This window comes from Saccopteryx bilineata, chromosome 7 (assembly GCF_036850765.1).
Source record: "Saccopteryx bilineata isolate mSacBil1 chromosome 7, mSacBil1_pri_phased_curated, whole genome shotgun sequence".
NCBI lineage: Eukaryota > Metazoa > Chordata > Mammalia > Chiroptera > Emballonuridae > Saccopteryx > Saccopteryx bilineata.
The window spans coordinates 71,251,462-71,269,736 of NC_089496.1; the positions used below are offsets into that span (position 1 = coordinate 71,251,462).

At 46.3% G+C, this 18,275-nt stretch overlaps 1 protein-coding gene across 6 annotated transcripts in view; it reads left to right on the forward strand.

Moving 5' to 3' along the window:
• The first annotated feature begins 8,756 nt into the window (after positions 1 to 8,756).
• The window catches only part of PRC1 (protein regulator of cytokinesis 1), a 28,408-nt gene continuing 18,889 nt past the window's right edge, over positions 8,757 to 18,275 (forward strand). For 4 of the 6 annotated variants that reach the window (XM_066239839.1, XM_066239840.1, XM_066239844.1 and 1 more), the window contains exons 1-6: positions 8,757 to 8,890; positions 12,870 to 13,002; positions 14,448 to 14,570; positions 17,090 to 17,323; positions 17,402 to 17,572; positions 18,048 to 18,197. In XM_066239839.1, coding sequence (XP_066095936.1) covers positions 8,841 to 8,890; positions 12,870 to 13,002; positions 14,448 to 14,570; positions 17,090 to 17,323; positions 17,402 to 17,572; positions 18,048 to 18,197 — 861 coding nt within the window. In that variant the 5' untranslated portion in view covers positions 8,757 to 8,840. Of the gene's footprint in view, positions 8,955 to 9,338; positions 9,441 to 12,869; positions 13,003 to 14,447; positions 14,571 to 17,089; positions 17,324 to 17,401; positions 17,573 to 18,047; positions 18,198 to 18,275 lie in introns of those variants that run through there. The other 2 variants (XM_066239841.1, XM_066239842.1) reach the window with 2 other exon arrangements.

Below are 18,275 nucleotides of genomic sequence, written 5' to 3' on the forward strand. Positions count from 1 at the left end.
CGGGGGGGGGGGGGGTTACAGCAGACCAAGTGACCCCTTGTTCGAGTCAGTAACCTTGGGTTCAAGCTGGTGAGCCTTGCTCAAACCAGATGAGCCCGCACTCAAGCTGGCAAACTCGGGGTCTCGAACCTAGGTCCTCCACATCCCAGTCTGATGCTCTATCCGCTGCGCCACCACCTGGTCAGGCTGTTATTGTTTCTTAAGGAGGCACTTTTTTTTTTCTATTTTTAATTTAATTTATTGGGGTGGCACTGGTTGTAAGGTATTTTTCCCCACCAAGAAGGAAGGAAGGGGCTGGAGACACAAAGTGTGGAATAATAAAAGGCTTTATTGAGTACAGCGCGCATCCCGCCCGGTGAGGTTCCCTGGCCCTGAGGAAAGATGGAGGCCAAGGAAGTCACAAGTGGTTACCGACGTGGGAGATATTTAAAGGGTTCCTAGGGTGGTCGAGCTAATATGACGTGGTGAAATCTCACTGGCTGGCAGACAGTTGCTTTTCTCCAAAGGACTCCTGGGAAGTTTCTTTTGGCGTGCTTGGTTGTGGGTAGTCCTAGCCAAAGGTCGCAGGTCTGACCTTTCCCCATTATCCACCGACCTTACACTGGTTAACCTTTATACAAGTTAAAGGTACACAATTCTACAACACATCTTCTGTACACTATACTATGTGTTCACACACACACACACACACACACACACACACACCCCGCTCCCCAAGACAAGTCTCCGTCCATCACCATTTATCCCCTGAGGAAGCACTTTAATTTTCAGCTTTTTGTTTCTTACTATAGAATGAAAGATTGTGTCCCCTGTTAGAGCAATTTGAAGCATTGGAAAATGATGCTCCTATACAGGTCAACCAGTGGCCCCTAATTGCTGATTCTAGTGGGCTTCCTCTCCCTTTGCTTTTCAAGAATTGTGAACTGTAATCACATCTATTAGTGATCTCTCAGTCCTCTTCTAACTTGATCTCACTGATGACCACCTGCTGTGAACAAGCTCCGCTAGTAATTCCAGGTCCTGAGTGGGAATGGCACAGAATTAAGAAAATAGAACTAAAGAGAAAAAGAATGGGTTTGGGAGGACACTTAGCAATGCAAGATGATAGCCTGCAAAAAGCAAGCCTCCACCCCCCTACCTGCTTTATTTATATGGAAAATGAGGTTACTAGCAAATCAGAAATCATTAAACCAAAGTCACATTTCCAAAGCATCCCAAGAATTCTGCCAAGTGCAGAAAAACCCCACCATACATAACATTTTTTTTTTTTTTGGATTTTTCTGAAGTTGGAAACAGAGAAGCAGTCAGACAGACTCGCGCATGTGCCTAACCAGGATCCACCTGGCATGCCCACCAGGGGCGATGTTCTGCCCATCTGGGGCATTGCTCTGTTGCAACCAGAGCCATTCTAGCGCCTGAGGCAGAGGCCATAGAGCCATCCCCAGTGCCCGGGCCAACTCTGCTCCAATGGAGCCTTGGCTGTGGGAGGGGAAGAGAGAGACAGAGGGGAAGGAGAGGGGGAGGGGTGGAGAAGCAAATGGGCACTTCTCCTGTGTGCCCTGGCTGGGAATCGAACCCAGGACTCCTGCACACCAGGCCAACGCTCTACCACTGAGCTAACCGGCCAGGGCCATAACATCTTAACTTCACAAAACAAAGGATAAAAAAGGAAATTGCCTCAAGTCTTTCCGAGACATGGGGGATACGACCAGTACAAATAATCCAGCACCACAGCTAATGTGTTATAAAGTACCGTACCTCACTTCCGCGGGTTTACGTGGAGACACCAAGTCCAGATGAATTTTGAAGGGTTTTATTAAAAGAAGGAGATTTATTAATATGTCAACCACATATGACTAACATGGGATATATCTGACCCAAATCATGCAGCCCCAAATATATCTCAGAGGCTGGTTATATACCCTTTGACCACATACAGCCTGGGGAGGGGGCAGGACAGCATGACATAATCATTAACAAGCTTATAACATTTGTCTAGGGGATTTTAAAAACGTTAAAACTTTCAAGATGCCTGACCAGGTGGTGGCGCAGTGGATAGAGTCTCGGACTGGGATGCGGAGGACCCAGGTTTGAGACCCCGAGGTCGCCAGTTTGAATGTGGGCTCATCTGGTTTGAGCAAAAAGCTCACCAGCTTGGACCCAAGGTCGCTGGCTCGAGCAAGGGGTTACTCAGTCTGCTGAAAGCCCACGGTCAAGGCACCTATGAGAAAGCAATCAATGAACAACTAAGGTGTCGCAATGCGCAACGAAAAACTAATGATTGATGCTTCTCATCTCTCCGTTCCTGTCTATCCCTCTCTCTTTATCTCTGTAAAAAAAAAAAAAAAGCGTTGCCAATACTAAGTTTTACAGTTCTTTGGCACCTTACCACACATGGAGATGTGGAAAAAAACAGCCTTTAGCAACTTTACCAAACAAGTGAAGTGGGGGATTGGGCAGACTGTGAGCTTACTGCCAGTTCCCCACACCTCTGTCCCCCCAAAATCTAAACCACAAAGACCCTGTCAGCTTGCAGTCCCCAACACCCTTCTTGGAAATCTTGTACTTGCTTCCATGACATTTATTAATAAGCTGGCTGGGCCTGACCTGTGGTGGTGCAGTGGATAAAGCGTCAACCTGGAATGCTGAGGTTGCCGGTTCAAAACCCTGGGCTTGCCTGGTCAAGGCACATATGGAAGTTGATGCTTCCTGCTCCTCCCTCCCCCTTCTCTCTCTCTCTCTTTCTCTCATTCTCTCTCCTCTCTAAAAATTAATTTAAAAAAGTAAAAAAAAAAAAAAAAAAAAAAAAAAAAAGCTGGCTGCATATGACGTACACAGGGTATAGCTGACCTAAATCATGCAGTGTCAAATATAACTGAGGCTGGTTATATACCCTTGACCACTGTTGGTCAAATAAGTTTGTAAATATGATATATATGTTTGCTCGCTTATAGTTTGCATTGGGTGTGGGGGACAGGCTGTAAGCAGGCAGGGTCCTTATAGCCTAAGGCTTAGTTTTAAGACTAAGCTTTTCCCCTCACTCTTGACTGTTGCATAATAGGGGGTGGTGCACTCTTATAAGGAATTCCATTATGCCTCAGATAAGTGACTTTGTATCACAGACTTCCTTGTTTGTATACTGGATTAAAGGTTTTGATTTCTACAGTATAAAACGGGGCAGACCGGGAACTTGCTCTCTGTTCCTGAAATTAGCATTAAAGAGGAGAGCAGAGAAAGGCCACATGGAAGAGAGGAGAAGCAGCCAAGATGGCGGGGTGCTGAAGGAGAAGCCAGTTTGTGCAGAGAGAAGGAGATGGGGAACAGAGGTGAATAAGGCTGGTGAGGTAGAAATCTTAGATTCTAGGGAACTCGGATAAGTCAGTGGCTTTGGGAGCCCTGAACGGAAAGGGAAGTGTTTTCCCCTGTGTGTATTTCTTGCCCACCGGGTACAAGCTAGGATGAAAGCTAATGGCCCACCAGTTCTTGGCTCCCTTGTTTCACTGCTGTCTCTCCGAAACAAATGCGAACCTACATGGGCCAGGCGGCTGTGATGGTGGCCGTGGCTACTGGCTTTACAACCACATACAAGTTGGGGGGAGCACGACAGCATGACACAATCATTAACAAGCTTATAACATTTGTCTAGGGCAGGCATGGCCAACATACGGCCTGCGGTCCGGATCTGGCCCACATAATGAGTTTATGTGGCCCGCAATTAAATTTTTTTTTTTTTTCTTTTCCATTTTTCTGAAGCTGGAAACAGGGACAGTCAGACAGACTCCCGCATGCGCCCGACCGGGATCCACCCGGCACGCCCACCAGGGGCGATGCTCTGCCCACCAGGGGGGCGTTGCTCTGCCCATCCTGGGCGTCGCCATCTTGCGACCAGAGCCACTCTAGCGCCTGAGGCAGAGGCCACAGAGCCATCCCCAGCGCCCGGGCCATCTTTGCTCCAATGGAGCCTTGGCTGCGGGAGGGGAAGAGAGAGACAGAGAGGAAAGCGCGGCGGAGGGGTGGAGAAGCAAATGGGCGCTTCTCCTGTGTGCCCTGGCCGGGAATCGAACCCGGGTCCTCCGCACGCTAGGCCGACGCTCTACCGAATTAAATTTTTAATATTCTCCGCTACTTTAAAATCTTAGGTACTCAGTAGCAGAAGCATCTTTGATTATTGGAAATCGGGATATTTAAGAAGATAGTGATACACGGAAAAGAATTCTGCTTGTGACTAATCTAGGGTTAACTTCCAAGAATTGGTTGAAGGGATACTTTTTTTTTTTTTTAATTCCATTTTAAAGATTTATAACTTCTGTACTCATCTGTACTTGATATGAACTGTTTGACGTTTAGCGGCGATGTGAAACTGTTGTAAAGTAACTAAATCCACAAATCCACGTGTGTTCATAGAGGCATGTAGTCCATAAAAGTTTTTGAAAAGTTTTATTAAAGGAGGAAATTTATTAAATATGCCAGCCGCATATGGCTGACACAGGGCAACAGACTCAAATTGTGCAGACCACCAAAACAGTTCAGGGGCTGTTTATATTCTCCTAATTATACATGGGAGGGGAGGAAACCTGACATCATGTCATACATTTATACCTTTTGTTTAGAGATACATATATTAACCACATGCTTTCAGGAGGGGAGGGGTAGCTTACATGGTGTCAGGGGATAAGTGTTTGTGAATGGCCCATTAAAGAAAGAAAGAGGGACCTGGCCTGTGGTGGCACAGTGGATAAAGCGTCGACCTCGAAATGCTGAGGTCACTTGTTTGAAACCCTGAGCTTGCCTGGTCAAGGCACATATGGGAGTTGATGCTTCCAGCTCTTCCCCCCTTCTCTCTCTCTGTCTCTCCTCTCTCTCTCTCTCTCTCTCTCTCTCTCTCTCTCTCATTCTTTCTGTCTCTCCCTCTCCTCTCTAAAATGAATAAAAATAAAAAATAAAATACAAAAATTTTAAAAAGAAAGAAAGAGGGGAGAGGAAAGGGCCTGCTTAATCCTCCCTCCATGCACCTGGCTAGCTATTCACCCCTCCTCCCATAGGGGGAAGGTCAGGGAATCCAAGTCTCCTTCCTCTTCTGCATTTACAACACAATGCTATTGGCCATCTTAGTTTTGATGCTAATCACACAAGCATAGAAATTACACTTACAAAATCTTTCTGCATGCCTAGCCCAAATTAATAAAATGTCCTTTAAATTAACTAAAATATTAATATTAATTGTAGCTTTTGGCACTTTACAACAAAACCAACATTCTTTTAGGTGGAGTTTGCCAGTGCGCGCCCAAGGTCAAACAATTTGTTATTTTTGTGGTCAAGTGTGCTGAATCAAGTGGCATTATAGCATAGACAATAGCTGCAGTTGATAACTGAAAACATGTCCAGGCTGTTTGTAAAATGAAATAATTGTTTTATTTGTGATATAACCCCTTCAAGCTCATTCTATTAATTAATTAGTTTCAATTGATTCTGATACAGTTTGGATATTTATACAGTATGTAATTATATTTTTATTAAAATTATATTGTATATTAAATTTTTTTTCACTCACTTACATTTATTCATAAACAAATTACATAATAAATTTTTGCTTACTTAAACGAATCATTTTTGTATTTAACATTTTTTTTTTTGTATTTTTCCGAAGTTGGAAACGGGGAGGCAGTCAGACAGACTACCGCATGCACCCTACCAGGATCCACCCGGCATGCCCACCAGGGGGCGATGCTCTGCCCATCTGGGGCGTCGCTCCGCTACAACCAGAGCCACTCTAGCGACTGAGGCAGAGGCTACAGAGCCATCCTCAGCGCCCCCGGGCCAACTTTGCTCCAATGGAGCCTTGGCTGCGGGAGGGCAAGAGAGAAACAGAGAGGAAGGAGAGGGGGAGGGGTGGAGAAGCAGATGGGTGCTTCTCCTGTGTGCCCTGGCTGGGAATCGAACCCAGGACTCCTGCATGCCAGGCCGACGCTCTACCACCGAGCCAACCAGCTAGGGTAACATTTTTTAATTTTAATAATTCGTCCAGTCCGTGAAAAAAGTTTTCTTTCTAATCTGGCCCGGAGGCAAAAACTGTTGGCCACACCTGGTCTAGGGGATCTATAAAAAACATTAAAACTTTCAAGGTAACATGGTAGTGATGTTGTTTTACATATCAAAGACATTCATAAGTCTTTTAGTGTCTATCTCCCCTCCTTTGCCTAGAGGTATATGTTACTCTCAGGATTCCAGGAAGGGAGGGAGAGTTAAAATCAGTGTAGGGTAGTATATAAATTTTGTCTCTTATTGAAAGGGAAAGGGCCTGACCTGTGGTGGCGCAGTGGATAAAGCGTCGACCTCGAAATGCTGAGGTTGCCGGTTCAAAACCCTGGGCTTGCATGGTCAAGGCACATATGGGAGTTGATTCTCCCAGCTCCTCCCCCTTGTCTCTCTCTCTCTCTCTGTCTCTCTACCCCCCCTCCTCTCTAAAATGAATAAATAAAATAAAAATTAAAAAAAAAAAGATGTTTAAAAAAAAAAGGGAAAGGAAGTTCTTCAGATAACCTTAATCTTTTCAGAGAATTATAGTTAAACTAAATGACCTAGTTGTCCTTGTAAATCACAAAAACTCCCATATCCTTTTCCTTCCATTCTCTAAGGCAGGGGTCTCAAACTCAACTCAGCATGTGGGCCGCAGAGCAAGATCACAGCCCTTTGGTGGGCCGCACTAGGTCTACAAAAGGCAACTGTTACGCAACACTTTTCTCACTGCAGTTGAAAACAAAAAAAAAAATCAGTACAAGCACAATCGTACATGCAGTTTACTCAGTGTCACAAAACGACCAGAAACTGTAGTTCGCATCACAACTGCTGTTAACTAAGCTAATATCTAGCTAGGATGCTAGAGAAATGAAAAATACAAGTAGGCCTCTAGGCTTACTTAATTTTATCCAAAATATTTTGAACTTCGTGGATTAGTCTGCGGGCCGCACAAAATTGTTCGGTGGGCCGCATGCGGCCCATGGGCCACAAGTTTGAGACCCCTGCTCTAAGGGAAAGGACAGGACAAGAAACCTGACTTTCTCTCCTAAAATACTATAAACCCCGTAACCACAGCCACCATCACAGCCGCCTGGCCCATGTAGGTTTGCATTTGATTCGGACAGACGGTAATGAATCAATGGAGCCAGGAACTGGTGGGCCATTAGCTTTAATCCTAGCTTGTACCTGGTGGGCAAGAAATACACACAGTGGGAAAACACTTCCCTTTCCGTTCAGGGCTCCCAAAGCCACTGACTTATCCAAGTTTTCCTAGAATCAGTTTTCTACCTCACCAGCCTTATTCACCTCTGTTCCCCATCTCCTTCTCTCTGCACAAACTGGCTTCTCCTTCAGCACCCCGCCATCTTGGCTGCTTCTCCTCTCTTCCATGTGGCCTTTCTCTGCTCTCCTCTAGCATGGGCTCCTCTGCCCCTTTTTATAGTGTAGAAATCAAAACCTTTAATGCAATATACAAACAAGGAAATCTCTGATACAAAGTCACTTAGGGTGGGAAGGCTTAGTCTTAAAACTAAGCCTTAGGCCTGACCAGGCAGTCGCGCAGTGGATAGAGCGTCGGACTGGGATGCCAAGGACCTAGGTTCGAGACCCCGAGGTCGCCAGCTTGAGCGTGGGCTCATCTGGTTTGAGCAAGGCTCACCAACTTGAGCCCAAGGTCGCTGGCTCGAGCAAGGGGTTACTCGGTCTGCTGAAGGCCCAAGGTCAAGGCACATATGAGAGAAAAAGCAATCAATGAACAACTAAGGTGTCACAATGAAAAACTGATGACTGATGCTTCTCATCTCTCTGTTTCTGTCTGTCCCTATCTCTCTCTCTCTCTCTCTGTCTCTGTAAAAACAAACAAACAAACAAAAAACTAAGCCTTCGGCTAAAGTGACTCTGCCGGCTTACAGCCTGTCCCCCACACCCAATGCAAACTATAAGCGAGCAAACATATACATCATATTTACAAACTTATTTGACCAACAAATACTAATTTTTGCAATTCTTTGGTACCTTACCACACTCATAGGGTCTCCTAAGGCAGTGTTTTTCTTTCCTTTTCCCCCCCTTTGCAGTTATTTTCAATTTCCAGTCCTTTGTCCCATGGGGACTGCAGTATTGTTTGGAAAGGGAGCATTTAGTAGTTACACTTGTAGGAATCAACCTTAAAACGATGCATGAGGCAAAGACTTCTGAGTACATTTATTTGTACAAATTACAATCCAAGTATCCATCAATAGCAAAATACTTAAATTATTAAATATCCACATGCCAGAATATTTTCCCCCTTTAGGGCACGGTTTCCTACATCTGGGGAATATTGCCACCGAAGATCAATTCCCAGGATCTCTATTTGAGAAACAAGACTCAGACCTTTCTTTTAATCCGGGTCTTGCCACACCCAGCCGCTGCTGACAGTGAAGCCCTTTAGACGTCACACCAAAAGGCCCAAAGAGCCGCACTATCCGCCCTTTCCTAGCGTCCTCCCTGAGGCAAAGCGCACTTTGAATCAAAACTGCACTGGGGCGTGGCAAGCGGGGCTCCGACCAAGGCCTGGATCCTCTTGGAGACAGGTGCGGGTGGCGATCCCAGCCCCTTTGCAGCTGAGACTGACTGCGCACTTGCGGTGCGGTGCGCCGCTGGGGGTGGGGCTAGGGCGGAGTTTCTCGAGGAGCGACGGGACGGGGTACCAATCGGAGGGCTGCACTGCCTCCTGGCTTGGTTTGAAATCCCGCGGGTGTCTAACGGCTCGTGAACCGGTAATCCTGTGCGAACCCTGGTGCTGTTCGGTTGGTTGCAGTGCTCAGTTCCGTGTGGAGTGGATGGTGGACCTCGAATTCCGGTTGCAGCGAGCGTCCGCCATGAGGAGAAGGTGCAGGCTACCGGGGAGTTGAAGGGCGCGGGAGGGAGCGACACAAGTCCCAGGCCCTGAGCAGGTGCGGGCTTCGAGGAGCACCCTCACCCGGGCCAGGGCCTAGAGTGTCACTTCAGCCCTGGCCGCGTCCGAGTGAGGCCGGGCTCGGCCGGGCAGGGTTGGCGGCGGTGAGGGGCTCAGCGGGGCGGAGGCCGGGCGTGACGCTCAGTTTCCCGGCGGCCACGGACCCCCTCGCAGATCCCCACCGCCCGGGTGAGGTAGAGCGCAAATGCCGGCAGGGGCCACAGGTGGACGGGCTGAGCAGGCGCGTCGGGCCCACAGCGCCGGCGCCCGGAGCCCCACCTCCCCGCCGGCTCCGTGTCAACACAGGGGCTGCTTGGCCGCAGGGCTAAAACGCTCGAATTGAGTCCCAAGTCTGAGGGTCGGCGTGTCTCGTTTGTATTCATATGAAGCCGTGAAGTTGCTATTTATAGTTGTTTCCCCTGTATCTCGGCCGCAGTTTTAACATTTTACTTGAATTGGAAAGTTAGCTTCGTTTCCTTGCAAGGTAAGGAACTGCGTTTAAGGAATTATTTCCCGATTCTTTTTTTTTTTTTTTTAATTTTTTTTTTTTTTTTTTATTCATTTTAGAGAGGAGAGAGAGAGGGAGAGAGAGAGACAGAGAGAGAGACAGAGAGAGAGGAGAGAGAGAGACAGGGGGGAGGAGCTGGAAGCATCAACTCCCACACGTGCCCTGACCAGGCAAGCGCAGGGTTTCGAACCGGCGACCTCAGCATTTCCAGGTTGAAGCTTTATCCACTGCGCCACCACAGGTCAGGCCTTTCCCGATTCTTTTAACTCATCAGACAATACTGGGGAAGCGATGTCCGACTTGATTTCGTCATACTGTAACTTACTAGCCATGTGACTTTGGGCAAGATGTTGAATATGAGTTTTCTCACTTCTAAAATGAAAATTAAAGAAAATAATTTTGTGTTAAGAGAGATCCAGTCCTCTAAGCGGGGCTCCGAGCCCAGGTGTTCCTTGCGCTGGCGCGGCTCCAAGAAGGCACCCGCTTTGCCCCCAGCGACGGCGGAGCTGGGTCGGTTCTAGGCGCCCAGCTCTGTCGCTCCCAGCAGCCCGGCAGCCCCTTCCCCAGGCCCACACAGGACTGAGCCGGTCCGTACTACATCGCTACAGCACAGCAGCTTCTGCGGGGCCCCGGTGCTCCCAGTGGGGAGCAATTTTCCTCTGGTCTGCTTTCCCAGAGACCTCATTCACCCACGTGCGTTCATTCACTTGCACTCCTGGACAAAGCTGACTTCCCACCTAGCCGCACCCTGTCCCTGCTGGGTCCCCAAATCTCAGTAACAAGGACATTGCTGACTGAGCTCCTGGTTTGGGGGGTCCTTTATTCCCTATTCCTTCCTCTGACTTCCCACTAAGGGGCCTGGGAGGACTCCCCTGGCTGTAAGAGCGGGAGCCACATCTCACTCTGACATGCCCACTCCACTGTACTGGCTGCAGCAGCAGCAGCAGCAGCAGGTGTGGCCAATGGAAAGGACTGCTTGGCCCCAAGATGCCCCAAACAACCTGTGTCTCACCAAATATGGCTCACACCCACTTTTCTTCCTTCCTCACCTTGCCTAGTTCCTGCACTAGGTTGGTCAGCCCCCTACCCTGTCTGCTTCTACTCTAGGCCTTGAGTTTCCCCTTTCCTCCCACAGGACACTGCTAACAAGGAACTTGTCTTGCCCGCTCCCAACCCCTGCTCCTCCCTATAGAGCTGAGGGATCCTGTACAAAATCTCCATTCTTTTCCATTGGGTGTTTTGTTTTTGGTTTTTATGGAAAGGATAGGAGAATTACAGGGGTTCGTACTTAACATTACAAGGCCCCCTTTTTAAAGTAATATTGTGTAAAGGCTAAATTCCAGCTTGTGCATAAAGGATATTCCTGACCGGAAAAGGCCTGAAGTTGTATTGGAATGTTCTAAAACAAACATTAAATTTCAAGATTAGTTTCCTCTTTTGGAGGTTCTGTTAAAGTAATTTCCCCAGTTGGTTCAGTATCTGAACCATTTAGTTATAAATACATTTTATTTTTTATATGTTTATTTTAAAATGAGAGGAGATGAGAGACTCCCACATGCTCCCTCACTGGGATCCACCCCACACAACCCGACTCTGGGAGGGATGCCTGTGGAGGATGCTGGGGAGCTATTTTTAGTGCCTGAGGTTGATGAGGTTAACCAACCAGCCATCCTGAGCACCCAGTGCCATGCTAGAACCAATTCAGCCACTGGCTACTGGAGAAGAAGAGATAGAGAAGCGGGAGGGGGAGAGAACCAGGTGATTGGTTCTCTTGTGTGCCTTGATGGAAATCGAACCCAGGACATTCATATGCGTGGCAGATGCTCCATCTACTGAACCAACCCACCAGGGTCAATACATTTCACTGTTCTGGAAATAAGTTATGTGGCAGTCCTTGGCTTCAAGAAAATCTGGACTTCTTTTTGTCGGTGTAGTGACCCTTTTTCTGAGACAGACAGAAAGAGGAACAGATCTGGACAGACAGGAAAGGAGAGATGAGAAGCATCAATTCTTTGCTGCGGCTCCTTTTTTATTCTCCTTAGTTCATTGATTGCTTTCTGATATGTGCCTTGATACGGAAGGGGTGCTACAGCAGAGCGAGTGACCCTTTGCTTAATCCAGCGACCTAGTGCTTCAAGCCAGCAACCTTTGGGCTCAAGCGAGTGACCATGGGTCATGTCTATGATCCCGTGCTAAAGCCAGCAACTTCACGTTCAAGCTGGTGAGCCTGTTTTTAAACCCGTGACCTCGGGATTTTGAACCTGGGTCCTCCACTGCGCCACCACCTGGTCAGGCTCTATGACCCTTCTTAAGGTGACCTGGCTTTCTAAAGTAAAAAGAGATTCTTCTATAGGATTTTCCCATAAAACCTTATTTAGTAATTCTTTTTGCTTTGCTCCCAGTAACCAATAGGTATATTCCTTGGATTAGGTTAGAACAGGGGTCGGGAACCTTTTATGCTGAGAGAGCCATGAACGCCACATATTTTAAAATGTAATTCCGTGAGAGCCATACAACAATTCATGTTCGTTATGCATTATCCAATAAAAATATGGTGGTGTTCCATAGGACAGTTGTGATTGGCTCCAGCTACCTGCGACCATGAACATGAGCAGTAGGAAATGAGTGGATTGTAATACATGAGAATGTTTTGTTTTTTTTTTACAGAGACACAGAGAGAGTCAGAGAGAGGGATAGACAGGGACAGACAGACAGGAACGGAGAGATGAGAAGCATCAGTCATTAGTTTTTCGTTGCGCATTGCGACACCTTAGCTGTTCATTGATTGCTTTCTCATATGTGCCTTGACCACGGGCCTTCAGCAGACTGAGTAACTCCTTGCTCAAGCCAGCGACCTTGGGTCCAAGCTGGTGAGCTTTTTGCTCAAACCAGATGAGCCTGTGGTCAAACTGGGAACCTCAGGGTCTTGAACCTGGGTCCTCCACATCACAGTCCGAGGCTCTATTCACTGCGCCACCGCCTGGTCAGGCGAAAATGCTTTATATATATATATTTTTTAAATTTTTATTTATTCATTTCTAGAGAGGAGAGACAGAGAGGGAGAGAGAGACAGAGAGAGAGAAGGGGGGAGGAGCTGGAAGCATCAACTCCCATATGTGCCTTGACCAGGCAAGCCCAGGGTTTCAAACCGGCGACCTCAGCATTTCCAGGTCAACGCTTTATCCACTGCGCCACCACAGGTCAGGCAAGAATGCTTTATATTTTTAACATTTTATTTTTTATTATTAAAGATTTGTCTGCGAGCCAGATGTAGCCATCAAAAGAGCCACATCTGGTTCACGAGCCATAGGTTCCCAACCCCTGGCGAATATCCAAGTTTATTCTAACAGTTAAATTAGCATGCTGGATAAAATAGTGGCTCATGCAGCTGGCTTCTCTTCTCAGTGAGGTGCTTGCGGAGGAGTCCATGGAATGTCTCCAAAACGCCCTGAGTCACCTTCGAAAAATATGGGAGTTAATTGGGATTCCTGAGGACCAGCGATTACAAAGAACTGAAGTAGTAAAGAAGCATATCAAGGTGAGTTTAGTGCTGGTGTCTTTGCATTGGGAAATGGGTAAGGACCTTCATGTCTATCGGAGAAAGCATGTCAAAGTGACACTGAGGTACCACAGGCTCTTCCTGGATTCTAAGTCCTTCCTTAAAAATTTGAAATTATTAGTGTTTTGATGTTATTTGTTAGTTTGGGTTTTTTTTCTCCCTGTTGGCCCCAAACTGTTTTTTCTCTGTTTTTCAACTTTATCTTCCTCTTTTTTTTTTACCAGTTGTTACTGTCCCAGTATTTATCAGAACCTCTCATGCAGAAACATTCAGCTTTCATTTGAGTGACTGCCATGGTATCTGAAGGCACACTGTCCATTCATTGCAGCAGGCAAAGTCAGTATTCTCCCACGGGAACAAAATGGCTTGCACTGAGAGAATATGAATAACTTCATGCTGTGTCCTTGGCTCCTGTGTTTTTACTCACTCTGATGTCTACTCTTCTTTCCTTCTTCAGAAAGCCTGGGACTCAGTTTATGTAGCCCAGACTCCCACAGCCACTCCAGAAATGAACACTGCACTGGTTTTCCCCTAAGACAGACCTGATTTCAAATCTTATTTCAGTTATTTACTACTTGTTTGACTTTTCTGTGCAAGGCATTTTTATTTATTCCTTTTTTTTTTTTTTGTATTTTTCTATTTTTCTGAATGAGAAGTGAGGAGGCAGAGAGACAGACTCCATGTGTGCTGGACTGGGATCCACCCGCATACCCACTAGGGATCGATGCTCTGCCCATTTGGGCAGTTGCTCTGTTGCAACCAGAGCCATTCTAGCAACCAAAGAGGAGGCCATGGAACTATCCTCAGCGCCCACGCCAACTTTGCTCCAATGGAGCCTTGGCTGCGGGAAGGGAAGAAAGAGATAAAGGGAAAGGAGAGGGGAAAGGGTGGAGAAGCAGATGGGTGCTTTTCCTGTGTGCCCTGGCCGGGAATCGAACCTGAGACTTCCACATGCCGGGCCAATGCTCTACGACTGAGCCAACCAGCCATGGCCGTCATTTTGTTTCTATAGCGTGAGTTTGTGCATCTATGGGCATAATGCCACCATACTTGCAGTGGAGGCAAACTGTAGCAATAGTTGGGGGCCTGCTGATTTGATTATTCAACAAGACAAATGCAGAGAAGACTCACAGTAAAGCACGTTGCAGTTGCAGGTTGGGTTCTTTGGGAAATAAACTCCAAAATGGAGAGTTGCAGGCAGGACACTTATCAGAGAGTGCTTTATAGATAAACACCAGGCTGGGCCCATGACTCAGCCGTTGCTTCAACCTCCCCCCAGCAACTGCCTTAGAAACAGGCTTGCAGGCTGCAGAGCTACTTGAGACTTCAGTTCCCATTCTTTCGCTGTCACTGCAGGTCCTGGAGAAGTGACTGTAGCCTGGGAACCTAGCCCCTAACTTGTGGGACTGTTTTCTCTCTTGTAGGACCTCCTGGGTATGATGATTGCTGAAGAGGAAAGCCTGAAGGAAAGGCTCATCAAAAGCATATCCATCTGTCAAAAAGAGCTGGCCACCCTGTGCAGCGAGTTACATGTTGAGCCATTCCAGGTACACAGACGGCAGGGTCTCAGGCTCCTGTATGGGTCTGAGATTTAGAAAGGAACTTTGTCATGGGGCTGCAGTGGAAGGTTTCCGTGTTTGGGTGGTCCTGGACATGAGGGGTGGGGGAAACGTGCTGCCTAGTCAACTAGTTCCAGCCATCTTTTTTTTTTTTTTTCTTTTTCCAAATGAGAGGAGGGGAGATAGAGAGACAGTCTTCCATATGCACCCTGACTGGGATCTACCTGGCAACCCTTATCTGGGACTGAAGCTTGAACTAGCCTGAGGTATTTTTATGCCTGAGTCTGGTGCTTGGACCAACCAAGCTATCTTCAGCGCCCAGGGCTGATGCTTAAACTAATCAGTCCACTGGCTGCAGGAGAGAAAGGGGAGAGAAGCAGATGATCTCTTCTCTTGTGTGCCCTGACTGGGAATCGAACCTGGGACATCCAAACACCATGCCGAATCTATCCACAGAGTCAAACTGTCCAGGGCCATTTTTTCTTGTGTAAAAAATTGCCCTGTTGAGAGATGAAACCACTAATGAATGTTGACATGCTTTAATCTAAAACACACTTCCTCTTGGTATCAGTCTTTGAGGCATATAAAACATTTTCTAAACTCGGAGGAAAAGTTAGGTATACATGATACTGTTCCATTTCTTTTCTTTGAAAGAAAATGAAAAGAGCTACTTAAGCACAAGTGACTAGTGATATAAAGGAAAGTTACCCAAAAGCTTGCCTTTGTGGGCTCCTTCATACTGAAAGGTACACACCACTGAGCTAGCCCAAATAGTCATTTGAGAAGAAATGTCTCTAAAGCTTGGGTATCAGGAGAGCACAGTTAAATTTGGAGCATTTCAGGATTGTGTATTTCTAGCAGAGAGGTTGCTTGCTGTGTTGTGGACCAGCACAAGTCAGGGCCTTGAATGAGGGCAACCAGCAAGGCTGAAACCAGTGAACATCCCTGGTGAGAACCAGGAAAAACAATGTTGGAATCAAAAATGAAGACGAATGTGGAGCTTATGAGGGTAATTAAAATAGATGTGAGTGCAGGGACAACACATGATAGCTTTAGGTACCATTAGGTTCTCCAGTTCCTTTCCCTATGACAAGAAGAACTGACTATGTTGGTTCTAGATGGAGCCAGCCTGTGAGGGGGAAACTGCCTTTAAAAGGTTAAGGGGTAGCCTGGCCAGGTGGTGGCACAGTGGATAGGCATCAGACTGGGACGCAGAGAACCCAGGTTTGAAACCCCAAAGTCACCAGCTAGAGTGTGGGCTCATTCGGCTTGAGCACAGGCTCACCAGCTTGAGCGCAGCGTTGCTGGCCTGAGTGTGGAATCATAGACATGACCTCGTGGTCACTGATTGAGCCCAAAGGTTATTGGCTTGAAACCCAAATTGCTGACTTGAGCAAGGGGTCACTTGCTCTTCTGTAGCCCCCCAGTCAAGGCACATATGAGAAACAATCAATGAACAACTAAGGAGTTGAAACAAAGAATTGATGCTTCTCATCTCTCCCTTCCTGCCTGTCTGTCCCTGTCTGTCCTTCTCCCTATCTCTCTGTCTCTGTCACACACACACACACAATACGGTTAAGGGTAATTCGTACCTGAGAGCCAAGGGCAATCAGGCAGATCATGACATCAGTGGAGTTTCTTGGAACCAACAGAAATGGTATAAATATCATTGATTTTGGAAAGTTTCTTTAGTCTTTTTTAAAAAGTTTCAGTGTGAAATTGGGTGAGAAAGGTATACAGTGATATATCTCTCTTAGATTAAATGACAATTCTTAGTTCACCAATGTTGAGTAAAATTTATAGGCATATAATAGCCCCCTTTTTTGTTTGTCAGTTAAGAGTAGAGTAAGATATACTACATTGACTTTTATTGCTTAGGTGATAGATTTAGGATTGGGATGAACATTTAGTTATAGCTAAATATACTACCCTAACTCAAAGCATACTTTCCAGCCAATTTTTTTTTGTATTTTTTTCTTAAGTGAGAAGCTGAGAGATAGACAGACTCCTGCATGCGCCTGACTGCGATCCACCCAGCAAGTCCACTAGGGGGCAGTGCTCTGCCCACCTGGGCCTTTGCTCCTTTTCAACTAGAGCCATTCTAGTGCTTGAGGCAGAGGCCATGGAGCCATCCTCAACGCCCGGGCCAACTTTGCTCCAATGGAGCCTTGGCTGCAGAAGGGTGGAGAAGCAGATGGGTGCTTCTGTGTGCCTTGGCTTGTGATCAAACCTGGGACTTGGCATGCCAGGATGACACTATACCACTCTGCCAACCGGCCAGACCCTCCAGCCAATTTTTACCTCTTGCACAAGGTACCTGGTACTTTTCCTTAGTGGAGATCTTAGAGACCTTCCTTAGGTCCCTTTTTTGTACTATAGTCTGTGTCCATGAATTGACTTCTTTGTAAGTTTACCTGAAAGTCTGTCAATTTAGCTTTTATTGTCCTAGTCTTCCTTTGAGGAAGTCCACTTGGAACCTTGTAACAATGGTACGTCATTTTATACAGGAAGAAGGAGAGCCTACCATCCTGCAACTAGAAAAGGATTTGCGTACTCAGGTAGAACTGATGCGAAAACAGAAAAAAGAGAGAAAACATGAACTGAAACTACTTCAAGAGCAAGATCAAGAGCTGTGTGAAATTCTTTGCATGCCACGCTATGACATTGACGGTGACTGTGTTCCCACTTTACAAGAGCTGAACCAGTTTAAGCAACACGTGGCAACGCTGAGGGAAACCAAGGTATACTGCTTGCATCCATACTTCCGAAAAGTCAGTTTGACTTTCCTGTAGGTATCTTGTAACCATTTTGTTTAATAGGCATCTCGGCGTGAGGAATTTGTCAACATAAAGAGACAGATCATACTGTGTATGGAAGAATTAGATCACACCCCAGACACAAGCTTTGAAAGAGACGTGGTGTGTGAGGATGAAGATGCCTTTTGTTTATCTTTGGAGAATATTGCAACACTACAAAAGTTGCTACAGCAGGTAATGTCTACTCGAAATATGGACTGGGATCTCATCTTCATAGTATCTGGCAATTTGAAAAAAGTGACCTGTTTCTTTTTTTCTTGCACTCTTACATAAGGAGCTAATGTTAGTTAAGAAAATGAGGGGGGATGAAGATAGTATTATATGATATACAACCTTGGTTTCTCTTTTTAACAAAAAACTTATACATAGCTTTAAGAATATAAAATTGAAATTATGGATGAAATAATAGTCATTGAGTTGGTGTTTTATTAAAAAAGATTTTTAATTTAAAATTTGAATCCGAATTCTTGGGGTCTGTGATCCCACCATAATGACAGTCTTACAGTTTACGTTCAGAAATCATGAAAACATACCTCTTCACAATCTTGTAAAAGTGCTTTTTCTGCATGTGGGTCAATATTTCTTTGTGGGAGACAAGAGGGCTGGCCTCTGCTGCTTTGGCCAGAACCACTGTCTTTCCTTGCTGCAGCTGCAAATACGAATATCACAGAATGAAGCAGTGTGTGAGGGGCTGCGTGCTCAGATCCGGGAGCTCTGGGACAGGTTGCAAACACCAGCAGAAGAGAGAGAAGCTGTCGCCATGGTTATGACTGGGTCGAAGGCCAAGGTCAAGAAAGCGGTAGGAAACCCATAAGGTGCTGGGTCAGCAGTCTCTACAAGCATTTTTGTGTTTGGTCTCATGTCTTTACCAACTTCT